Below are 24,793 nucleotides of genomic sequence, written 5' to 3'. Positions count from 1 at the left end.
AAGTTCACATCTAAGTGCAAGGGGTTGCCTAGAACTTTCCAAGGTTACTTCCTCGTAAAGACGGCAACGTTATTAGAACTGTACAAGGTTTGGGGAGATCATCAGTTTTACAAGGTCACATCTAGGGTATCATAGCTGGCATGCGCGTTTTCAGAGTCACATCTCTTGGAGGGTGGCAGTGAGGGTGGTGTTCCATCCATCCATCATCCAGCCCGCTATATTCTAACTACAGGGTCATGGGGGTCTGCTGGAGCCAATGCCAATCCCAGCCAACACAGGGAGCAAGGCAGGAAACAAACCCCGGGCAGGGCACCAACCCACCGCAGGGCAAGGGTGGTGTTTAAGATTTAAATTTAAATTCACATCTAAATGGAGCTTGGTGGCTTGGAAAAGTCTAAGGCTGTGATGATATGAATTAGACATGATATTTTAATAATTTCGTAAAGTCAAATCTAGGAGGAAGGTGGTGAGCATAACTTGCATGGGGACTTGCAGGATTGTTTCAGCAAGAGCAGGGGTGGATGTGCCAATCAAAATCTTTATGGAACGTTCTGAGGTTGATGACGACGAGTGAACTTTCTTAGGATTTGGTTTAATAGGGTCTGAGATGCTGAAAGGTTGGCACGTCTCGTTTTAGGTGGTAACATGCTTCATGACAGGGTTGGGATGAGCATGCCATAGTAGGGTTTCATATTGTTGGTTGAGAGGTGACCATACAGTATGTTGAATGATGCATCTTGCCAAATGTGGGATTAAAACACCACACAAAACATTTTAAAGTTGATCCAAATTTTCATGGAACATTCCTGTGCATTAATGGGTGTAGGTCAACCTTGTTGCATGGAACATACGAAGGGTGAAGCTCATGGCAGCACTGAGCTACATAGAACATTCTCTATGGGTTTGTTGTGATCTCATTGAAGACTCTTGATGGCAGGTTCATCATACTTTTACTGAATCGTTCCATTGTTGGATCTCGGCAGGTTTAAGGTCATCATGTTCCATGAAGAACAGCAAGGTTGTCCCTTAATGGGATACACTGTTCTACGTTGCATCTCATTATGTCTGTGGCAATCAGTTTGCATAGCAGCATTCCAAAACTGCATCTCATGATGGCTAAATAAAAGAAGGCCTTGAACAGTTTAAGGTATCACCTCTGTAAATTCCTTACATAGAACATTTCAAGACTGAATCCCATGGTTGAAGGATGCCTAGAGTTCCATCCCAAAGCGGAATCTCCGTGGGATCATGCTAGTATTCCAAGGTTACACCATATGGTGGCAGGGTGATCCTGTTTTTATTGGATTATTCCACTGAAACATGGACTAATCCAATGAAACCATTCTGAAGGGGAATCTCAGTAGGCTCGGTGTTGATGCTTTATATAACATTCCAAAGTTACACCCCATGGTGGCAGGATGATCGTACTTTCCACTGATTTATTCCATTGAAACATTTGAGTGAGCAAGTTGCAAAGAAGCATTGCAAGGTTGAACGGTTTGGTGGTGGGATAACCATACCTCATGGACCATTTCAAAGCTGGCATCTCATGGGTGCTTGTTGGTCACGTTGCACAGAACATTTCACAGTTGAAATGTCAAATGTTGGCGCAAACGACACAATACATTGTACAGCCAAATCATTAAGATGGTTAGAAAGTGGGTTTCCAAAAGCATCCTATTGTTGCATCTCAAAGGGGTTCATAGTGATGATCATTCCAGAGTCACCTCAAGTTGCCTAAACCATTTCAAATTGGGTGACCATACTTGGATCTTGGTGGGGTTAGGGTGGTGATAATGCAGAGAACATTCAAAGGTTGTGTCTCATGGGGGATACAGAAGGTAGCGTTCCATGGGACCACTTTGTTGGGTGTAGGGAGACCTTGTGGAGGATAAAGCTAGGCCCTGATTCATCATCTGAAGTCAGCACTACTTGGCAATGTTTACATGAATTCTTTTCAATCTGTTCGACTCCAACGCACTTTTTATTCACAATCCATAAAACGGAACGTTTTCTTTAACTTCATAAGATATAAAAATATAGATTTAATTTAGCTTTCCATAATTTCTCTAATTAGAAACTAACGGATGGTAAAATCAAGGAATATTAATGGATGCCTACAAAGGCATAGGACTGATAGATGTTAACCTTTGTAGTTTTTCTAACAGACATCTAAAAGCACACGATTGTTTTTTTCTGTTTTCCTCAGGCGTATTGTGCCACTCATCTGGGAGTAATTTTACAGAAGAGCACCATTGACACCACCAGAGCAGCCAGCTGCAATGACAAGACACAAACAGGGGAGAGTTAGTAAGACACCGTTGTGTGTATGTAGTACCCCCAAAAAACATCAAACCATCGAGCACTGGCAGAAGAGTACATGTGGCATCTTAGATCTCCACCTTCCCACGGGCATATATGGCTAGCTGACGCTAACGGGGACTGACACCTGTCTGACTCATTCACATATGGTTGTTTAGCGAAAGCGACTGTGCAAAGTGGCTGAGGTTCTTGGATTCAGGCACAGGGGGACCCACACAGGCACTAAACTGCAGGTTCAAGTCTGCTCCTGTTATGTCTCCAGCTTGTGGTCAGAAGAACCCAAAGGAGCTGCTAGCTGGACGTCTTAAACTGCAGTGCTTGACCTTAATCAGGACTGAATGCTGCCAAGCCCCTCAATGCTGAGGTCCCCTCGCCAATACGAGGGGCCTCCCCTGTCATAAAGGTCTCTCTCTCTCTCTCCCTCACACTCGCTCACCCTCTCCCATGCGGAATCCTGCCAGTTAGCATTTTGCACTCATTTGTCTCGTACGAGAAGCAGATGAAACGCAGGTGCATCAGCCCACTCTTGTTTGCTGTCTTCAGTATCACAGTATCGCCTTGGTTGCCACCTCCACACAAGGACAGCAGCAGCGTGCAATCTGTTCACAGCACTTTGGTGAATATGCATTGGGAGGAGCAGGGCAGACCAAGATGGAAATACGTTTCTGATCTCATAATGAGGAACAGGTCCAGCTGTCATATCAAATCTGTCAGGCTAATACACTGCAGAGAAGTCCATCTCGAACAAGGGGGGCTCGGCCATCGGTGGCCTTGAGCACATCTCTGTCTACCTTTTGTGGGAATCTGTTCCTGTAGTGGAGCACCTTTCATGTGTATCGATCTGTCTAAGCTTCTCAAATACAGATACAGAGCCTTTCTTATACTGCCAAATACAAAGAAAGTGCCCTTCATATCGACTGGAGTATTTTATTATCCATTTAAGTTGGTTAGGGATTATAAATGAAAAATATATGTTGCCTTTCATACAGAGTTCAGTATTTGTGGTATCATTTACTGTATATCCAAAATTCATATGGTGTCCTTATTAAAATGTTTGCATCTTTCAATTATAAGGTATTTTGCATATTTGTCTTTCTTATATAGTGCTTTTTATATTTAATTATCTTATATAGTCACTTTTATTTTAACAAATGGTGCTTTTGAGAGCCACCTCTCTGGTCCCTGGTTTAGTCTGCTTTAATTATATCTATGCACAATATAGCACCATCCATATTCATTCATTATATATGTCATCTTTTATATCTTATGCTTACCTATCATATTTAACTATCATGTATTATGCAGCATTTTTCATATCTATGTGTTGTATCTGGTGCCTTTCAAATCTGTTAAATAGCACCTTCATAATTATCCATTATATGTAATGCCTTTCATCTATAATATATTGCCATCTCTATCCTATAGTGCTTCTCATATCTGTCTGTCGTTTATAATGCCTTTCATACCTATCAATGTGCATACATATTACACCATCCATCATCCAACCTGCTATATTCTAACTACAGGGTCACAGGGGTCTGCTGGAGCCAATCCCAGCCAACTCAGGGTGCAAGGCAGGACGCCAGCCCATCGCAGGGTACATATTACACCTATTATCCGTATTTTATAGTGCCTTTCATCCCACTGCTGTACAGAACTATTCATATCTATCTATCCATCATCCGTCCATCTACTTATAATACGGTGTCTCTTGTAGTTGCCTATCTTTCTATCATATCATGCCTTTAAAATATATCTCTCTATTATAATAAAAAAAATCCTGGGACAAGACGTGACTTTTTCAGAGAGACACTTTCATGTCCCGCGAGACGAGTCTTTGTGCCAAGAGATTTAACCACACCCGGAGCCGGAAATAAAAGACAAAGAGTAGATGACAAAGTAGAACGTTATAAAGAGGTTTAAAAACGTCGGCGCAATACACCTGCAGAGCAGGTTAGAGATTATGAAAGCACTAAAATATGAGAGTCTCAAAAAAATGATAGTAAAGATCACATTAGCGCAAACAAATGGAAATTATTGCTCTGTGAAATAATGGAACAGTGAAAAGAGATCAAATATATTGTTTGGATTTAAACTTTAAGTTGGAGACTTGTAGATCGTCTAACTCGTGTTGCTATCAGAGAAAAGGATTGTATCTTCCCAATGAAGAGGAGTATCTGCGAGAATTCAAAGATTTTTTTGTTTGGTGAAAGTGAAATCCACAAACGCAAGCAGCAGAGACGTGAAGTGGATGGCGTGTACCGCAGGCCGGGGGGGGGTTGGCAAGCAAAGCCCCCTAGTTGTGATAAATATTAAGAAATAACTGTGATAAATATTATAGTGATATCATATAGTGCCATACCTATCTATTGTATATGATGCCTTTCATATCGGTCTTTCTGGGTTATTGTGTCTTTTATTGTTATCCATGTGTTATATAGCACCTTTCACATATGCTGAATCTGACTTATATAGTGCCTTTCATATCCATCTCTCATTTTATACACCTGATATCTTTGTTTTAAGGTACTTTTAATATAATGTTCCTTATTTATTGTGCCTAGAATAGCTCTCCCCTCCTGCTGTTATATTGCACCATTCAGATCTATCCATCCATTCGTCTATAATACGGTGTCTTTTGTACCTGCCTGTCTTCCTATCATCTCTTAAATATTCATCTGTCTTATAGTGCTTTTCAAATCTATCAGAGTGCACCTTTTAGATCTTTCTTATATACTGTCACCTTTCATAAGATGGCTCCAGGAATCCAACCACTCAATTCTGTGCAAATGTCAATTCATTTGTCATTTAGACTCTGGCCAACCTCACCCCAGCCCACACTGTTGTTCTTGCTCATTCTTACCTCCAGTCCAGCGATGCCCATGGCCACTCCGCCCAGCACCATCGCATGGTCTTTTAAGAACCTCAGGAGGGACAGGTAGCAGCCACTAATTTTCTGTAACAACATACCAACACATAATATTGGCCTTTAACATACAATACATAATGCTTACGTTACTGATGAGGACATGGTGGCCTGGGCAGTCCAGCTGAGCCTCACCAAGATATGTGGAGTGAAAAGGAAGTGAAGACAGGATATGTGCAGGCTAAGTGAAGTGTAGTTAAGACGTCGATGGGCTCACCTAGTAGAACAACCAGGCCACCTCAAGTCCTTTGTTTGCTTCACTGAGGAGTTTGTAGGAGGGGTAAGTGTGCTAAGGGAGGGGCTTTATGGAACCATATCAGGGAAGGGGCACCCATAATAGCACTTGGAGTGTCGGTGGACAGAACCCGCTGGGGGCTTCAAGTCCTGTTCATGTTACTGAGTGTCTCAGATGACCACCTAGAGGGAGACTAACAAGAGGATGAGGCCAGAGACCACTGATGTGGTCGTGAGGGGAATCAGCAAGGAAACATTTCCTACATAGCTAATCATTTTTATAATCTACAAATATTTTTCCGACATTAACGCTAACACAAGTCCCTGGTTTTGATGATTGTGTTCTTGTTTGGTGGCCATTCTTTATAGGTGCTGTTATTAAAGGGACTGAGGACATAAGGACACTTGGGAGAAGCAGTTTGTTTATGTCCTTGCAGGTCACCATAGCTCAGAACTTTAAAGAGCATGGGCATCTTGCCACTACTTGGTAGGTGAGGGGTTAGTCAAGGTGTCCCAGCTGCTCTTTCTCCTTTTTCATGACCTCAGCTCATGGGAGAAGTAACTAAATCACCTAAGTTGGGATAGAAGCCCCTCTCTGCACCCATTTCAAGGCAGCATTTGCACAAAGGTTTCACACTGCACTACTACGTTCTGATTTAAAAACTCAGACATTTGTCTCCATTTTCAACTTTCATCCACACTACACCAGCATTTTCAACCCAAAAAAACAAATACTTCGGAAAATGGTCTCCAGAGCTGAATACTTGTAAAAACGGCAGCACCAAGTGTCACTGTGGATGGACGAAAACGTGTGTTCTCTGATTGGTTTGTGCTTATCGTGTGGCTCAACCCTGATAGTATTTCTGCTCATTACGACATTTCATTTCCCGATTTGCCGCTCTTCATTGAAGACATAGTAGGCATAGAGGAGCGGATTCCATGGCACGAGCTGTGCTGTTTACCACTGTGCATCTCAATTGCATTTTGTGCATTTTTAGAAATCACAGTCAAGCGACTTCTCACGCTGCATGTCACCAGTCATATACAGCGTGTGCTCAAGCTGTACAAACTCGCTTTGTCTGATCAACAAGCCATGATGTCGGTGCCCAGACTATACGTGTACAATCGACTCTCGCAACGGTTGCCGAATAATGAATTTTGGGAAATTTGATTGCAACATCAGAATATCCGCTGTGAGGGCTCTAACACTACAAGACAAACGACTGACATTTCAGACATGCCAGAAATGTTTCCAATACAGCCCAGCTGTAACATGCAATCGGACGATATAACAACCCCTCTCACATCGCACAGGAGATGACAAAACTGAAGAAAAGTAGCGACTGCATATCTGGCTTAAAATTGTGCCACCTGGTTAAAGGAGTCAGAGCCGCACACATGTCACATGCATCTTCAAATGTTCTAGTATGGACAAAAACACTTTCATAAATGATGTGAAAAGGCTGGTGTGGATGGAGAGCGTTTTTGTTTAAAATGCAATTTTTAAAATGAAAACATAGTAGTGCGGACACAGCCAGGGAAATTTGGCCTTTTCAGGAACTCATGGCCTTCTCCGGGGTCACCTAGTGGTCCTTGTGGACTTGCAAGTATACAGGAAGCCCAAGATGAAAATTAAAATGGTGCTCCCTCATATCAGCAAGGTGAGCCTTTGGGGAAGGCTGTGGTTTGGGGATAAAGACTTGACAGCACAGGAGGAGGGAGTCCAGAATAAAACAGAATGTGGGACAAATAACAGGTCTGGTAAAGGGCAAGGCATTCCCGGCACAGCCAAGCCCTTTGTCTGTGTACTGCTCTGGCACTTTCTGTTCTTCCTTTACCTTAAGGAGATAATAAAAATAAAACCAAATGGCTGGAGAGGAATGAATGAACGGCTGTCAGGGATCTTGCACCCCCTAGCAACTACCGGTATATGGTGATCACAAAGACAAAACTCCATCTCAGGGCATCTCCGCGAGCGATTGTCTTACCGATAACATAGCATCGGCCTGAATGCAGCTGGTTGAGTTAGAGCAGCAAACAGGGGGATAGTTCTTGGTACTGACGTAGAAAGGGCTGTCAGTGAAGTCATCGTAATTCGCAAATCCACAGCACTTCAGCTAAGGAGAAACATAAAAGCTAAATTAAAACAAATATCAAAAATGAACAACACCAGCATCTAATCAGAATTACTCTCCTGATACCATTATGTCTGTCTTTGCCCACCTCTGTCATTAAGGAGTCCCAGACTTTCGTGATATCTGCATTTTTGCCGTAGTCAATTTTAATGCTCTTTTTGGCTTCCACCCCAATTCCCTCCACAAGAACCTCAGCCTGAAAAGGAAAAAAGGGATACAAATAAATTGAAACTGAATGGCATTTGGTGATGCTTTCTAATATTTAAACACCATGAATCAGTCAGACTGCATTTAGTTATCAGCACTAATAAGATGAAAATCATAAACTCAAAACCGTACAATCCCGTTCAAAGTTGTGGTCGGCCATTCGGAGCCAGGCCAGAATAAACTAATGTAACAGAGAATAAAATGTAGCATATAGCTTGTTAATATTTTTATTGTTAATGCCTAGCAATATGCAGGTTTAAGTCAGTCCATTTATCAGATGGGACCTTTAACGCAAGTAGTACAGAAAAGTGTATTCTTAAAATTGTTCATCTACACGTATTGCAAAAGTATTATAAGCACATGAGAAAAGTATTGTATTTTAATGCAGTGTAAGAGTTAGGATTAAAAAGGCTCATGCCTACGTATTTGTATTAATCTGTATAAGATAGAAGCCACCGACACTTCATAAGCCAAAGGTTAGACATGCAGGAGAACTGGAAATGATGGGCCCGTCTTTTAGAGAGAAACTTTACAACCAGAAATATTGGTGGTGACGGCTGAGCCAGTAGGGAGTAAAGATAAGCCTTGTCAGACAGACATGATGGACAGAGCGGGTTTAACACCCTCTTAGCTGAGAAATAAGAGTGGAATCAATTAGAGGCAGGACTAGAACAGGGGGATGATAGGAGGCAGCTGAGGATGAATAATGACTTGTGTGATAAGAACTGCAATAAATGTAAGAGCTGCCCATGGTTGCTCGCTCATTCCATCAGAAGTGAGTCTGTGTGTGCGTTGTACAATAAATCTCGATTCTGCTGCCTGTCCTGAGACTCCGAGTGCCTTCTTGGCACTGAGGATGCCCGTGCCTGCTGGCTTCTACAGGAGCTCCTTAGCTGCGATTCCAAAGCAGGAATTTACAAGCCAGTCCAGCTAGCCTGAGGAAATACAGATGGTGGAGTTGAAAGGTCAATCATGCAGGGGAAGGAATGAGGCCGAGTCATGCTGAACGGAGTGAATGACTGGAATGAAGTAGGGAGTCAGTCGACTTAACCTATTGGTCTGAGAGGTGAGGAAAGCTGGACTAGGATAAGGTAACGGAGAAGCTCAGTCTCCATTTCTCCTTCCATGTAAGAGATACAGTGGTGTGAAAAACTATTTGCCCCCTTCCTGATTTCTTATTCTTTTGCATGTTTGTCACACAAAATGTTTCTGATCATCAAACACATTTAACCATTAGTCAAATATAACACAAGTAAACACAAAATGCAGTTTTTAAATGATGGTTTTTATTATTTAGGGAGAAAAAAATCCAAACCTACATGGCCCTGTGTGAAAAAGTAATTGCCCCCTGAACCTAATAACTGGTCGGGCCACCCTTAGCAGCAATAACTGCAATCAAGCGTTTGCGATAACTTGCAATGAGTCTCTTACAGCGCTCGGGAGGAATTTTGGCCCACTCATCTTTGCAGAATTGTTGTAATTCAGCTTTATTTGAGGGTTTTCTAGCATGAACCGCCTTTTTAAGGTCATGCCATAGCATCTCAATTGGATTCAGGTCAGGACTTTGACTAGGCCACTCCAAAGTCTTCATTTTGTTTTTCTTCAGCCATTCAGAGGTGGATTTGCTGGTGTGTTTTGGGTCATTGTCCTGTTGCAGCACCCAAGATCGCTTCAGCTTGAGTTGACGAACAGATGGCCGGACATTCTCCTTCAGGATTTTTGGTAGACAGTAGAATTCATGGTTCCATCTATCACAGCAAGCCTTCCAGGTCCTGAAGCAGCAAAACAACCCCAGACCATCACACTACCACCACCATATTTTACTGTTGGTATGATGTTCTTTTCTGAAATGCTGTGTTCCTTTTACGCCAGATGTAACGGGACATTTGCCTTCCACAAAGTTAAACTTTTGTCTCATCAGTCCACAAGGTATTTTCCCAAAAGTCTTGGCAATCATTGAGATGTTTCTTAGCAAAATTGAGACGAGCCCTAATGTTCTTTTTGCTTTGCGTCTTGGAAATCTGCCATGCAGGCCGTTTTTGACCCGTGTCTCTTTCTTATGGTGGAGTCGTGAACACTGACCTTAATTGAGGCAAGTGAGGCCTGCAGTTCTTTAGACGTTGTCCTGGGGTCTTTTGTGACCTCTCGGATGAGTCATCTCTGCGCTCTTGGGGTAATTTTGGTCGGCCGGCCACTCCTGGGAAGGTTCACCACTGTTCCATGTTTTTGCCATTTGTGGATAATGGCTCTCACTGTGGTTCGCTGGAGTCCCAAAGCTTTAGAAATGGCTTTATAACCTTTACCAGACTGATAGATCTCAATGACTTCTGTTCTCATTTGTTCCTGAATTTCTTTGGATCTTGGCATGATGTCTAGCTTTTGAGGTGCTTTTGGTCTACTTCTCTGTGTCAGGCAGCTCCTATTGAAGTGATTTCTTGATTGAAACAGGTGTGGCAGTAATCAGGAAATTGAACTCAGGTGTGATACAACACAGGTAGGTGATTTTTGAACAAGGGGGCAATTACTTTTTCACACAGGGCCATGTAGGTTTGGATTTTTTCTCCTAAATAATAAAAACCATCATTTAAAAACTGCATTTTGTGTTTACTTGTGTTATAATTGACTAATGGTTAAATGTGTTTGATGATCAGAAACATTTTGTGTGACAAACATGCAAAAGAATAAGAAATCAGGAAGGGGGCAAATAGTTTTTCACACCACTGTATGTCTGCCAGGGTCTATGCAGACAATGAGCTAAGAAGTGAATCGAGTGTACCTTCAAGTTTATGTCCCACCTGATATTACACACCTAGCACCAGCAGGTTGCATGGTCCACATTTCACATTTCTGTTTGCTTTTTGACTAACTTGTGTGGTCTAGGGCTTGGGAGATCAGCAAATGGAAAACACTTGGGACGTCGGCAGCCGCAGGCCTTTTCACACCACTTCTTCATTAAGTCTCCCTTCCCACTTTCTCCATTAATCTGATTCGGCTCATGTATTAGTTTGTCCCAAGAGCTACTTGATATCTGATAGCTGGCCGTGTGTTTTGTTTATCTCTTCCGGTCCACTTTGTATTCATCTCTTAAATCACAGCCTTTTTGTTTCTTTTATAACCGACATACTGCTTTTATTATTTTTTCTAACATTTCTTTCATTTCATGATTTGCTGTATCTGCTTGCTGGTTTATTTTATTTTATTACAACAGGGGGCGCCACTCTACCATAACCTAAAGACGAAGCCTCCATTTAAAAATCGATTCACGTGAGATGAGCTGGGAGCTCGTCAGGGTACAAGAATCATAAGCAGGGTTTCTCTAGAGGCGTTCTGGGCTAGCAGGATGAGGAGTATACTGCAAGGATGCTAAGAAAGGCTTAAGGATCTTGGAGAGGATTGTGCCTTGTGGGTAACTCCTACTGGCCATGGCACACTGAGAAGTGACCAATTAGGGCCCTGGACCAGATCTTACAGTTTAAAATCCTACACACACACCATGGACTGATTTGTTAGACACCGAGGAGTTTGGTCTACGCAGCTCTGCCATCTCAACATTCTCACAAAAGAAAGATGGAGGAAAAAAAAGGTGGATGTAAAGAGAGATGAATGGGTGAACTTATGGATTGGCAGAGAGATGAATGGGTGAATGTATAAATGGATTGACAGTGGATGAACAGATATATTGATAGATCACTTATGGAGAGAGAGAATGGTGATGGATGGGTGGACAGGTAGGCTGCTTGGATGGATGGATAGATAGATGAAAGGATGGATAGATAAATGGACTATTAGATTAATTGATGGAGGCAAACAAACCAAGATGTAGATGGGTGAGAAGACTGATGATTCTGGGATGGATTAACAATGGTAGTCAGTCAGTCATTATCCAACCCGCTATATCCTAACAGAGGGTCACGGGGGTCTGCTGGAGCCAACACAGGACGCAAGGCAGGAACAAATCCCGGGCAGGGCGCCAGCCCACCGCAGGGCACACACACACACACACTAATGCACCTAACCTGCATGTCTCTGGACTGTGAGAGGAAACCCACGCAGACACGAGGAGAACATGCAAACTCCACGCAGGGAGGACCCAAGAAGCGAACCCACGTCTCCTAACTGCCAGGCCGCAGTGCTGCCGCAGCGCTACCACTGCGCCAACGTGCCGCCTAGCAATGGAAGTAGGGTTTGCAGATAGACTGGGTGAACGTGCAGGCAGATGGAGATCTATAACTGGACTCCAGCAAGCACTGTGAAAACATTCTGACTATGGAGACATTTGCAGAGTCATGTCAGCGCTCACTCGACTGCTTGAGTCATCGTCTACCTTACAGGGAGGCCCTTCAGACAAGCAAAGTGACAATGGCTTGTGGTGCAGAGACATTCCAAACATGCTATCAGTTGTCTTACCAAAGACGAGAAGGCCAGCACCACCACGCCTCCAGTGACCTCCACTATAAAGATCAAAAGGACAATGACGAAGAACTGAGGAGAAAAAGCAAAGCAAGGTGTCAGTCAGGCGCTTTTTATAAAATGTTGTACAAGTGGCATTAGCACTTTAACTCCACGAGTCCATCTCCTACGTAATGAGCAAGAAAAAGAAAGTATTTCCTGTATGTGGCACATGAGCTGTTAATGGTGCCTTTCAGGGTGATGGTGAGACTACGCCTCACACTTATCTCTTTTGTCTGATATTTTCATGCAAATGTTCCCCCAGGACTGGCCGTGAGCCAGCAGCACAGCCCTGCTTTCCCAAGGCCCCTGAGGTTTCCCATCAAACACAATTCCTCGAATTTCTTGGGTCTGACCACCACTCACCAGCATGAGCAGAGCCTTGTTTTCCTTCAGAGCTCCCCAGCATCCCAGAAAGCCCACAATCATCAGGAAAAGGCCCAGGGCAATGCAGAGGTAGCCGACATTGATAATCTGGCTCAGGCCCCCGACTTTTATGATAGTTAGGATTTTGAGGAATGAGCTGCTGTCCACTTTCACCCACACTCCAATGGCCAGAATGATGATGCCAGCCACCTGTAAAAGGGCAAAGAAAAGAGCTGGTCACTCATGAATCTGTACACGGAAGGTTGCTCTGTCACCCCTTGTGCTCAGGAGGGCTTCACTTATTCTTTTGGCTTTTAGATCTACCAACGTCCATGACATGATATTGGCAGATGGTGGCCTGGTACAACTGGTGGTCTATTGAAAAGGGCAGGTGTCCTTGAAGCCAACAGTTGCAAACGCTTTAGGAGAAGGTGAACGAGTTTACGGATGTCCTGTAACGCATACAGTGGATTGAGAAAGAATTAAAGACGCCTTCACGTTCTGCACACGTTACTGTTTTGTAGATTGGACTTTAAGTGGATTCATTTGCCAGTTTTGCTGGTCAATCTACACAATAATGACAAAGAAAAAAAATATTTTCCAGAAAGGTTTGCTAATTTATTACAAATCAAAAACTGAAATCTCTTCTTCATTAAAGTGTCCAGATTGCGGTTGCACTCCACATTGTGCTCAGGTACTTCTTGTTTGCTTCTGTTCTCATTGAGATGTCTCGAGAACTTGATTGGAGTCCACCTGTGGCCAACTGAATTGATTGAACTTCGTTTAGAAAAGCGCACCGCATGTCAGGACAAAAATCAAAAGTCCAAGGATCTCTCTGAAGAACATCTCAATCAAAATGTGGATCAGGGCAAGGGCATCAAACCACTTCTAAAGCTTTGAATGTGCCCAGGAGCACAGTGGTCTCAAGAATTGTGAAATGGAAGAAGTTTGAAACCACCAGGACTCATCCTAGAGTTGGTCATCTGGCCAAACTGAGTATAATTGGCCAAGAAAGTCTTGGTCAGGGAGGTGAGAAACAACACGATGGTTATTCTAACAGAGCTTCAGAAGTCCTCTGCCAAGATGGAAACCTATCAGGAGGACAACCATCTCGTCAGTACTCCATTACTCTGGTGTTTATTGTAAAGTGGAAAAGATTCTGTAGTCTAATTTGACAAAAATTGAACTCTTTGGGCAGAACTCCAAACACGATGTGTAAAGACCAGGCGCTGCTCATCGCTGGCCTATTACCATCCCTACAGTGGAGTATGGTGGTAGCTGCATTAGGCTATGGGGCAGCAGGGACAGGCAGACTGGTCAGAATTGATGGAAGGATGAATGCAGCCCAGTACAGAAAGGTCCTTGAAGAAAACTTGCTCCAGTGTGTACACTACCTCAGACGGGGGCAGTGGTTCAATGACCTGACACACACGGGCAAGACAATGCTGGAGTGGCTTCAAATAAGTCTCTTAGCGTTCTCTACTGGCCCAGGCGTAAACCCAGTTTAACATGTGAGAGGAGAACTGAAGATGACAGTTTGCAGACACTTGCTATCCAGTCCAATGGGGCTTGAGGGGATCTGCCAGGAAGAATGGGATCAGCTACCTCAGTCTAGGGTTGCAAAGCTCGTAGAGACTTACTCAACGATTTGCTGTCAAAGGGGTTTCTACAAAGTACTAAATATTTATTTCAATGAATTAGAGATTTCAGTTTTTGATTTTTAATAAATTTGCAGACCTTTCCGTAAACATGTTTTCACTTTGTCATTATGAGCTATTATGTGTAGATTGATGGTCAAAAATGGCCAATTTATCTATTTAATCTACAACACAATAACGTGTTTGAATACTTTCTCAATCCAGTATTGTCTAATCTGCTTAATCCATTTCAGGGCTGCAGGACACCACATTCTGTCGCAGTGGCATTGGGTACACATTGGGTAAGGTCGACCAAGTCTGGATGGAGCTGAGGTCCATCACAGGGTCCACACCTGCACTCACTCATACAGTGGGCAGATTTAGAATGGCCAGTTAGCCAGGCAGGCACATCTTTGGGAGGAGGACGCAGACAGCATTTATGCGGTGGGTTCAAGCTGCCCTCCCATTTATTTAACAGAAATATACAGGACATTCCATGTGACTGTCAGCAATACTGTAGTTCTTGAATAAGGACCCTGACTGGCCAATCATCATTGGAAACAAAAAAAAATATCTATCTATATTGTACAAACTCGCCATTTATGTTTCCAGTCAGTCAAGTCATTTTCCAACCCGCTATATCCTAACACAGGGTCACGAGGGTCTTCTGGAGCCAATCCCAGCCAGCACAGGGCACAAGGCAGGAACAGATCCCGGGCAGGGCGCCAGCCCACCACAGTTTATGTTTCCATGTCTGTTCCAATTGGATTTGGCACAAGATAGGGGGCCATGTCTCGATGAGGCACCAGCTCATCACAGGACATATTATGGCACATATCCACACCAAGAGTTGCCATTCACCCGCACACAGTGGTTTCAAACTTACAAACAACTGCTCTAATATGAAGTCTTTGAGATACCTGGAGAGAAGGCACAAAGACACATGGAGAACATGGAAATCTGCCATTAGGGCCTTCTGGGTGCACACCTAGAGGCTCATGATGGCAAGGAGCGGTTTCATCTTGCTCCCCCAAACCCTACTTAATAAAACGATCCAGTGTCCGCACAGAACAATCACCAAGGGGGAAAAGCCCAGCTTCACTGCTTGATCATTTCATGCTGTGCACCCCCAATTGCTTCAAGAGTGAGATGATTAGGTGTCTGTGTGGAAATTAAGTGAGATCTACTCTCTGCTTGGGAACTCTATTCATGAAATCATCCAGGGCCGTGTGTGGAGGGGGTCTTAAAGTGGCCTTGGAGATGGATATGACGATAGCAGTATACATCAGACGGTCCAAAAATAATGTGACCAATGGCAGAAATTACGTCAAAGTGCACACTACACCATAGTTAGACTAAGAAAATGTGAGGATTGGCACATTGGACTTAACTGGGGGTCCAAAGAACTTTCACGATGTGAGGCCACTAATTACTGTGCTACCACACATAATATGGATGACATGGATGTCCTTATTTTGTTTGTCTGTTAATGACAAATGTATTCTGAGATCTTTCAGGTAAGGGACACAGACGTTTCGAGGACTGGTTGTTGTACTCACCAATTGTGCGGATGAGAGTAGCGACGTTTTACAGATCGATTTTCACTGGACCCTAGAAATTTGATCTGGAGAGGTGAGCAAGAGGCTTTAACCACTGAGCCACTAAATGTCTTTCTACAAAGATATTGTGGAATGAGTAGGACTCAAGCAAGCAAGGATACACTGCACAGCATGGAGCGATACAGTGAGGCACCACCAGCACGCCATCGCCCTTCTGTTTTGAACTCCTTCTCACAAAGGCCACGCAGTTCAGCATGCTCAACACACAAGTAACTTACAATCATAAGAAAAAACTTACAAATATGATGCCATTGAAGATGAACATCATTCCCTTGAGGAACCTGAAGCAACTCATCTTCTCCTCTCAATGTTTCCTACAAATGAAAGACAAGAATGATTAGAGCGACGGCACTTTGAGGCACTGGGCTCCGTCCTCATAGAGCAGAGTGGCTCAACCGCCTGGGTGAGGTTCAAGGCCTGTGTGGTCTACATCTCACTTAGTGTACACCCATCTTGAACCATTTCACACTCCTCACCATCCCAGCCGCAGAGTCTCTGCTTTGTGACTAACATGTCTGTCGGTGGCCACACACACACACACACACAAAGGGAAGGCAGAAGCCTTGGCTATGAATCAACAGCCCTGAATTTACAAGAACTTGAATGCCGTCTCTGAGAGCCCCTTGACTCTAGAGGAGATGTTAAGTGGGCTGCTGCCATTCTTCCCATTGCTCACCTGGAGCAGCTAAGGGGTACAGACAGGGGTGCCAAAAGCATCCTCTGTAAGCCCTGGGGAAAAGGCAGAGCTAATTACAGTGAGTAGTAGATCATGGAGGACTTGTCCACCCATTACTCATTTCATTCAAAGTCTACACCTATTCACCCATCCATCCTTCAATGGGCCAACCCGTCAGCCCTCTCTTTATCAGTTATTTTGCTTTCTGTTGCTTCACTCACCTATTATTCACCCATCTGTCTCTCTGTCCATTAAGTCCACCCAGCTAATGGAAGTAAAATTAGCAAGTGACAGTGCTGGGTCAGAATCATTCTGAAGGTGGAACTCACCGCTGATCAAGTTGTACATGGGGGGCACAGGGGGCCATTCATCTTGGCTGTGTCTCTCATGTGTCATTGCAGGCATTTCTAGTTGCATATAACACATGAATTCATTCAGAGGTCTGGCGGTTAGGGGCCCGCAGTGGAGTTTTGGTGGGCTTACATCAGTACATCACTTGTGTGCTCACTGTTCTGTTTGTCTGCATTTGGTTGTTTTACCCTTTTAATAAATAATTGATCACTAAAACATCCATCCATCCATCCAAACATCACTCTTTAACTCTATTCATCTGTCGGTAGGTCGTCTCTACACCCATCCGTCCTTCCATTACTTTTTATAATCATTCACTTATCTGTTGTCCACCAACACATTCTGTCCATTTGTTCTCTCATTTGCACATCCATCTCTCATCATTTCATCCAGTCAAAGAGTTGTGGGAATTGGGATTAAACTACCGAGTCACGTAGTTGAAACAGAAGCCTTGACAACCTTTAAGAGGTGTTTGGAGGAGACATTGGGACAACTTACCTATCAGCTAAGCAAATAAGTGATAAATGGACTGAATGGTCTTCTTTCTTCTGTCAAGGTTCTTGTGTTGTTATGCATCCATCTTGGCCTTTCACTAACCCACTCAGTCCTCAGATTGTTTAACCTTCCTAATGTCTGCTCATCCATCTGTCTATCTTGATTTTCTGTCCAACCAAAAATCTACCCAACCATCTGACCATCAGTCTGCCTGTGTGTCCTCCCATCACTGCTTATATTTATCGGTCTGTGTAGCCATCCATGTGTTGCCTGATCTTTTATCTGTCTTTTAGACCCCTCACTCCTCTATTTGTCCGTCGGTACCCCTCCACACACTGCTTTCATTTTTAGCTTTTTCTGGATGCAGTCCATTTTTAATAATGATACCATGACAAGCAATCTAATGACAAGTGTTTTGAATACGCAATGCAAGGTCTGAAAATCGAAAGTATGGCTTATGAGAAGGACATAGTGGTCTCGTCACTATCAACAGCCTGTTCTCATCTAGGTTGTTCTAATGTAACCCACAAGCCAGGCTTGAGACCATCAGCATGGATTTAAATGTCCCCTAAATGTCCCCATTGCTCCTGGGCTATCCTTTTGACGTGCAGTCGCCTTGCCAAGAATCGCATAGCAAGCACAGATCAGGCTGCTTTGTGATATTCACTGCTTTGTGATATTCACCAAAGTGTCTTTCAGGTGTTCATTCACCGCTCAAGGCACTATATGAAATAAATATGGCCCATTTTGGACTGAATGACTTATCTGAGACCTGGCAACGGTAGAATTCACCTTGGTAAGGACTTTACGAAGCAAACAGTTGCATGATATATTAATGGAGATGTTGTTTAGGGCCTGTATTTTCCATAAAAGCCACTATATTTGTGCCCATGCATAGCCATGGAGGAAGGATAAGAAGAGATGAAAGAGGTCAGTGTTATGTCCACTGGGTAAGACAGACGTGCAGCCATCACCATTGTGAGACGCCTGCCACACAGCCGTGCCCGTCACTGGGTTCATCCTAGAGGAAGGCACCTCTCAGTTAAGTGGGAAATAACACATTACTGAGGCATTTTGGGGGTCTTTATACTAATGTGCACCATATCAGCCTGGCATAGAAGGACCCCATGTAAGTGGGCATCCAGGTGGATTAGCACCCTGATCAGTGTTGGCTCCTGCCCTGCCCTCAAACCTGCCACAACAAGCTCTGGCCCCTCACAACCCAAAACTGGATTAAGTGGGTTTCAGAATGTTATTCTCATTTCTAATTCAGGGCACTGCCAGGTGGCGGGGAAAACATGGCATTGAAAAGTGAACTAGCAGAAGCGGCGGGCATCGTGTCATCAGTCACTGTGCCACACTCACTGGACTGAAAAACAGAGTCGTCTTTGGGCTGCCAAGGGGTTAGAAAGCAGGCTGCTGAATTCCAGCCAAGGTGGCATCAGAAGTGCTGTCAAAAGGCACTTATAAGAGAGCGAGAAAGAATAACCTTACACGTGCAGCCGCCATTTCCACAACCTCGTCGCTAAGCAGCTTGCATTCGGACACGGAGGACTGGAGAATCACCAGGGTTACCGATCACAACAGCCACGTCGCGTCCCCTGAGCCGTGCAGATGAGCGGTGCCACGCGGTCTGCTCAGATGAGTCACCCACAGAGAACAGGATGAGAGGCTCATCCTGTCTGCAATGGTGCCGCAGGTGACGACAGTGTGACACAGTGGTCCCTGACATTGCAACATTTAGTCATCTCCTTTTTAAAAAGCGTTTATTGTAGGATCAAAAGAAGGAAAAGCAGGCCAGATAGGCGCTGCATAAAAGTTCAAACAGTTGCCATTTATATTTAATATTACCAAACATTCAAACCAGACCCACTTAGTCCAACTGAAAGATGAGGGGAGCCAATCCAAGAAGTATCAGACACTAGGCAGGAATTAACATTAGATCAGGTGACAGCCATCGAAAAGCCCACTCAGACGCACACACATAATGATAGGAAGGGCAATCAGAGCGGTCAGTGGCCCGATCTCAAGATCCATCAAGCTAACCACCACGCCACCCATCTGACATCGGCTATGGAAATGCACTGTGAATACCACAGCAGGGCAAGGACCGTTCACCGTGCCAACACATCGATAACAGGGGACCATTCGAGAACAGCAAGCAGCTCTTTTCTTGTTTTCTTTCACAACGCTAATGTGTCCCAGAAGGTGACACATTGAGGTATAACAATAAACAAAGGCAGCGGCGGCGGCAGGGACATGGCTGTGGTCTGGCCTCTGAGGAGACCCGATTCGTCATCCATTAATCCATCCACCCTAACCCTAGTGGATGAAGTTCTGAGCTGTAAATGCCAAGTGCAGCCCAGCGCCCTGTGACGCCCTGATTAGGTCATCAGATGCCAGGACTTGCATATTAGAAATGCTGGAATATCAGTAAAACATCTCGAGGTAAACTTCACCATGGAAAGTCTATCCATCCATTATGTAGCCTGCAGTATAAAGGGAGCTGGCACCTATCATGGACTGGATGCCAACCTATCACAGGGCAGACTCACACCCACCCCCACACTGGGTCAGTTCAGAGTGTCCAACAAACCTAACATGCATGTCTTTGGGGTGGGGGAGGCAACCATGGCCTAAAGAGAAAACTCCACTGGGCACTCAGAGAACATGGAGACTCCACACAGACAGTGACTGGGCTCAGAACTCCAAGTGGGACTAAAACACTGTGCTACACGGCACCCGTGTGTTAGCATTTCACTCTACACTGAAGGGGCATAGAAGTGGCTAGTATTGGTAAAATGGTGTGGAGGGCTTGTAGTGACCTGCTGTGCCACTAAGCTGCCTACTACCCAGCTTCACAGAGCGAACTTCTAGGAAGAACCCAATACATCAATAAACAAATGGCCACAGGACACTCTGGTCCTCCCAACAGGGCACAATTGACACATTGTTACGGCACAACCTACCAGTATACCAGCAGGCGGCGCTCTCACCCCTGCTTACACAGGCTTAGGGACTTAGCAACAAGGCAACATGTAACACAAATGAACTCAAATCGTCAGATGGCTCATTGGTAGCATTTTTTCCTCAAATTTAGAATTTGATCAATCGACATACCTCCTGGCTGTGATGTCGGCGTTGCTCAGATTTCTCCACTTGTCTCCTCAGTTCGGCTACCACTGCCACACCTCACCTAGAAAGAGGACAGACTGTGTCAAAAATATTCAGCGCCGTGTTGGAGTTTACTGCAGCAAGTCTCAATGCCACGCCGACATGACCCGAGTTCAGCTTATGCTTACGTACATTCACACGTGGATTCCTGCTGAGCCAGCGCCGATGAGGCACCACTTGCAATTTCAACAAAGTGTACCAGCTCATTTACCCAAATCTTCATGGGGGGGAAGGTCGTTATTCAACCATCAGTGTGTCGCAACAATCAAAGGTTCACGGAGGAAAGAAAACTTTGATCAAATATCAGTGCATCACCATAAAGAGAATATCGCCAGTCATGTGGCTTCACTTCAGGCTCTGCGCGAAAGTAATCTCAGTTCTGGTTTCCTTCACCTCCATTCAAATGATTTGAATACGGGGCAGGAGACAAGAGTGGTGGGAAAGGGTTAGGGGGTCCCAACAACTGGAGAACTTTTAAATTAGATGGACAACATTCGATTTCTCTCACTGCACCACTGACTGTACGCTTCTGTCCGCCACAATTACTTTAACATGTCACATTATGCACAGAACATGACATAATCGAGCTGCTTCCTTGAAGGAAATCGCAATCAGACTGCTGACATTCAGGTCAGATATGGGCGATTAGAACTGAGAACCACACACAAAAGCAGACTCCGTCTGATCTCAGCAAAGATTTGGAAACCACACGAGGTTCACGCCAAACGGATCTGAATGAGCTCACCCTGGAGGGGTGTGCTGTGTTTTTAGGTTTGGGGACGCCATACTGTGCAGCGCTCTCACGTCACGCAGGCCAGTTCTTAAGTGAAGAGCGTACATGTTCTCCTCTACTGCTGTTCACCCTCTAAGCCCGCCAACGTTGGTAAACTTTAGTTTGAATGTTTTCATATTTCGGATTATTTCATCAGAGCCTGTGAGGCTGTCGTTTACCATCCCTACCACAGATTGGATTCTTTTAGATTGAAATGACAACTTGACAGAGGCTCAAAAGAAGAAATATATAAATATCAGAATAAGCAAACAACACTAGTGTGTGTGTGTGGGTGTGTGCCCTGCGGTGGGTTGGCGCCCTGCCCGGGGCTTTGTTCCTGCCTTGTACCCGGCGTTGGCTGGGATTGGCTCCGGCAGACCCCCGTGACCCTGTAGTTAGGATATAGCAGGTTGGACAATGGATGGATGGATGAATGGACAACACACTAAAGAACTCCTGGCCTGGATAACGGCGAGCTGCTGCCATCAGTAGCAGGCTGAAGGTGGCAGTGAGATGGTCAGACCTGCCCTGATGTCCGCCAGGTTTCCGTCGACTTTGGAGTACAGCAGATCCAGCTTGCTGTGTTCACTAAAGGAGCAGGCCATGAGATCCAACGCTGCCTTGTAGAAAGCACCAGCGTTCAGAATGACTCGTCTTTAAAGTGTTCACAACGCAGTGAATCTTTTCTGTTCTCAAGCTTAAAAATAGGCGTCATTTATACTGAAGGATGAAGTTGAAAATTAAAAGTCAGATTACAGCGTTACCCCCTCCATGACACTGTGCTGCTATACCCAGTTTGGAAAGCTCTGCTGGTCACCCGTGTCCTCCTCCTCCTCCATCTCTCGAGCCCCAGTCCATTTCATTTACATGACCAGCGCTGACTGCTAAATGGCATACATTTGTATTCAACTTCTCTTAAATAGCCTTTTGAGTGTCACAACTAGCACCTTCGTCTTCTTCAGGCTGCCAGCAAGCAGGCCACCTAAAGGTTTGTCAGTCCGTCATTATCCAGCCTGCTATATCCTCACAGGGATCTGCAGGAGCCAATCAGAGCCAACAGAGGGCAGGAAACAAACCCTGGGTGGGGCGCCAGCCCACCGCAGGGCACACACACACACACCAGGGACAATTTAGGACCGCCAATGCACGTAACCTGCATGTCTTTGGACTGTGGGAGGACACGGGGAGAACATGCAGACTCCACGCAGGGAGGACCTGGGAAGTGAACCCAGACGGGTCTCCTAACTGTGAGGCAGCAGCGCTACCCACTGAGCCACCATGCCACCCCCACCTAAAGGTTCCTCCTCAAATAGGAAGATACATTCTGCCAATATCAGAACATTTCACGTGCGCCTCTTACGTGAAGACGGTAGGTCACTAGGGTCTTCGACCTCTCGAGGTTCAGTCTGTCTCATTAAGGAGCACCCACACGTCTTGTCCAATGGGGCCATACTCTCGTTTTTTTAAAGCTTCAGATGCTTTATTGAGCTGCAGCAGTTCTTACACACGTCCCCAAAGCATCCATTACACAAAGATAGCAGGCTGCCTAAGGTCCTCCGTTACTCTTCTCTTCTTGTCACGGAACTGCACAGCGTTAACTGATACAGACGGCATACTAATCCAAAAGTCGCCCCTCCTTGACCAACTTGATCATTTATTTAAGAGAATGAAGTCTTCTGTGGTATTTATTAAAAGGATTGATTAACCTACGATGGGATCCATCTGAGAAAGCGGCCAGCACATTTGAGTCAGGACCAGAGATGTGTGCATATAATCTAACAGTCCGGTATCTAACATTCTCTAACGCACTTCATTCAGTTCAGCACGGCTGGAGTCCATCAGGGTGCCACTCGTAAGGCAAGAAACGGGGTATCAGTCCTTCGGCGGCACACAATCACCAATGAAGCTTACAGAAACACCTCAAGGCATGAGGAGAACATGCCAACTCCACAAATGGGTGAGTGGATGAAAATCCAGGAGACACCCACATGACTTTCAGAGAGGAACAGAACAGAGAACACTTGGAAACAAAATGCAAATGGACTTACCAGAGAAACGAGAAAAGCAGGCACTCAGGTCAGCAATACACCGCTCATCAAGAACTGAAGATCACCTGCAATACAAAATGGAGAACAGCGTCAGCTGGCACAGACTGGCATAGGCCTGGGGGCAAAAAGTAAGACGAGCGGGTACCTCTGATCTGCTCTCACACCAAGACTGGGCCAGCTCAGCACGGCCACAGACTTTCTAGAGATTTGGGGCCGCTAGAAATAGGAAGGTTTGGGGGTCAGGGGGGCCACTTAATCATTTATGTGCAGGCTGCAGACATCATGGGAGGACCTGACTGCTTATGGAGGACATCTCACTAACTGCTGTGGCACTTTAACTTACTCTGATCAGCAGGGTGGGCTGCTCATCAGATTTTAATATCTAATACCCCCCCCCACACACACACACAGGCGCGGTCAACTATTTTGGCCCACAGTGGTTTGTCACGGAGTTCATTCATTCATATTTTGAATGCACCAGAAGTGGAAGGCTGCTAGTTTAGGGGGTCTGTGTGGTGGGAAATGAAGAGGACTTCCCTGACAAATCTGTAAAGAAGGACCATTAAAGAGGTCCCTACAGTCATGGTGGGCCCAAAACAGCTGATTCTAGTCAAGTGCACGTGTTTAGTATTTTAGATCCTGTCCTCTTCGGATGAGGACGTCACCAAGGTGACCTTCAGCTTTTGATAAGTGACTGTTGGAGCCAGTCAGGTCACACCGTGTCAGCAGTGGGATTTGAACCCGCAACCTCAAGGTTCGAAGTCCAAAGACATGTCTATCTGTCACATGTATAGTGCCTTTCACGTCTGTTATCCACCACCTTTTGATCCACATGTCCCTTATATAGTGCCTTTCATGTTAACTGCTTTACAGAGGGGCACCAGGCTGACACTTTGATGCAGACCCCTTTATACCTGATTGTATTTACAGACCCCTTTATCCAAGGTGACTTACAGCATTTGACATCCAATTGGTGACTTTTTTTTCTGATTGGAGGCCAGACAGATGATGGTCAGGGTCTCATAGGGCAGGGGTCCCAAACTCCAGTCCTGCAGGTTTTCATTTGGACCCTTTTATTTAATGGCTGCCCTGTTTGTGCTGCTAATTAACGTCTTGTGAATTCATTTTAATTGAATTGCTTTTTTAAGATTTGTTCCCCTGAATTTCTTCATCGTTCCTCTGAGTTGCTTCATTTCTTTCCTTAAATGGCACCCAAAGAGAAATGAAATGTGAAGCGAGGGAGTCAACAGGAGACCAGCTAAGTGAGGGCCTCAAACTCCAACCAATTTCACTCCAACCAGCTGCTTAATGAGGCGCTGAGTCTTATTGTTAATTAAACTCGTTCTTTAATTCCGCGGCTTGTTGCTGCTCTCGTGTTGCAT

At 44.8% G+C, this 24,793-nt stretch overlaps 1 protein-coding gene across 2 annotated transcripts in view; it reads right to left on the bottom strand.

The window, feature by feature from the left end:
* Window positions 1-292: 292 nt before the first annotated feature.
* tspan35 (tetraspanin 35) overlaps window positions 293-24,793 on the bottom strand; it is a 30,672-nt gene continuing 6,171 nt past the window's right edge. The window contains exons 2-10 of one of the 2 annotated variants that reach the window (XM_039772591.1): window positions 23,412-23,476; window positions 20,538-20,613; window positions 16,134-16,209; window positions 12,640-12,849; window positions 12,232-12,306; window positions 7,706-7,813; window positions 7,471-7,599; window positions 5,186-5,278; window positions 293-2,277 (exon numbers count right to left, since the gene is read on the bottom strand). In XM_039772591.1, the coding sequence (XP_039628525.1) occupies window positions 2,224-2,277; window positions 5,186-5,278; window positions 7,471-7,599; window positions 7,706-7,813; window positions 12,232-12,306; window positions 12,640-12,849; window positions 16,134-16,190 (726 nt within the window). In that variant the 5' untranslated portion in view covers window positions 16,191-16,209; window positions 20,538-20,613; window positions 23,412-23,476 and the 3' untranslated portion in view covers window positions 293-2,223. Of the gene's footprint in view, window positions 2,278-5,185; window positions 5,279-7,470; window positions 7,600-7,705; window positions 7,814-12,231; window positions 12,307-12,639; window positions 12,850-16,133; window positions 16,210-20,537; window positions 20,614-23,411; window positions 24,567-24,793 lie in introns of those variants that run through there. The other variant, XM_039772592.1, reaches the window with a different exon arrangement.

This window comes from Polypterus senegalus, chromosome 12 (genome assembly GCF_016835505.1).
Source record: "Polypterus senegalus isolate Bchr_013 chromosome 12, ASM1683550v1, whole genome shotgun sequence".
In the NCBI taxonomy this organism is placed as follows: domain Eukaryota; kingdom Metazoa; phylum Chordata; class Cladistia; order Polypteriformes; family Polypteridae; genus Polypterus; species Polypterus senegalus.
Note: the sequence above shows the minus strand (reverse complement) of the source record. Positions and strands in the feature narration are given on the sequence as shown.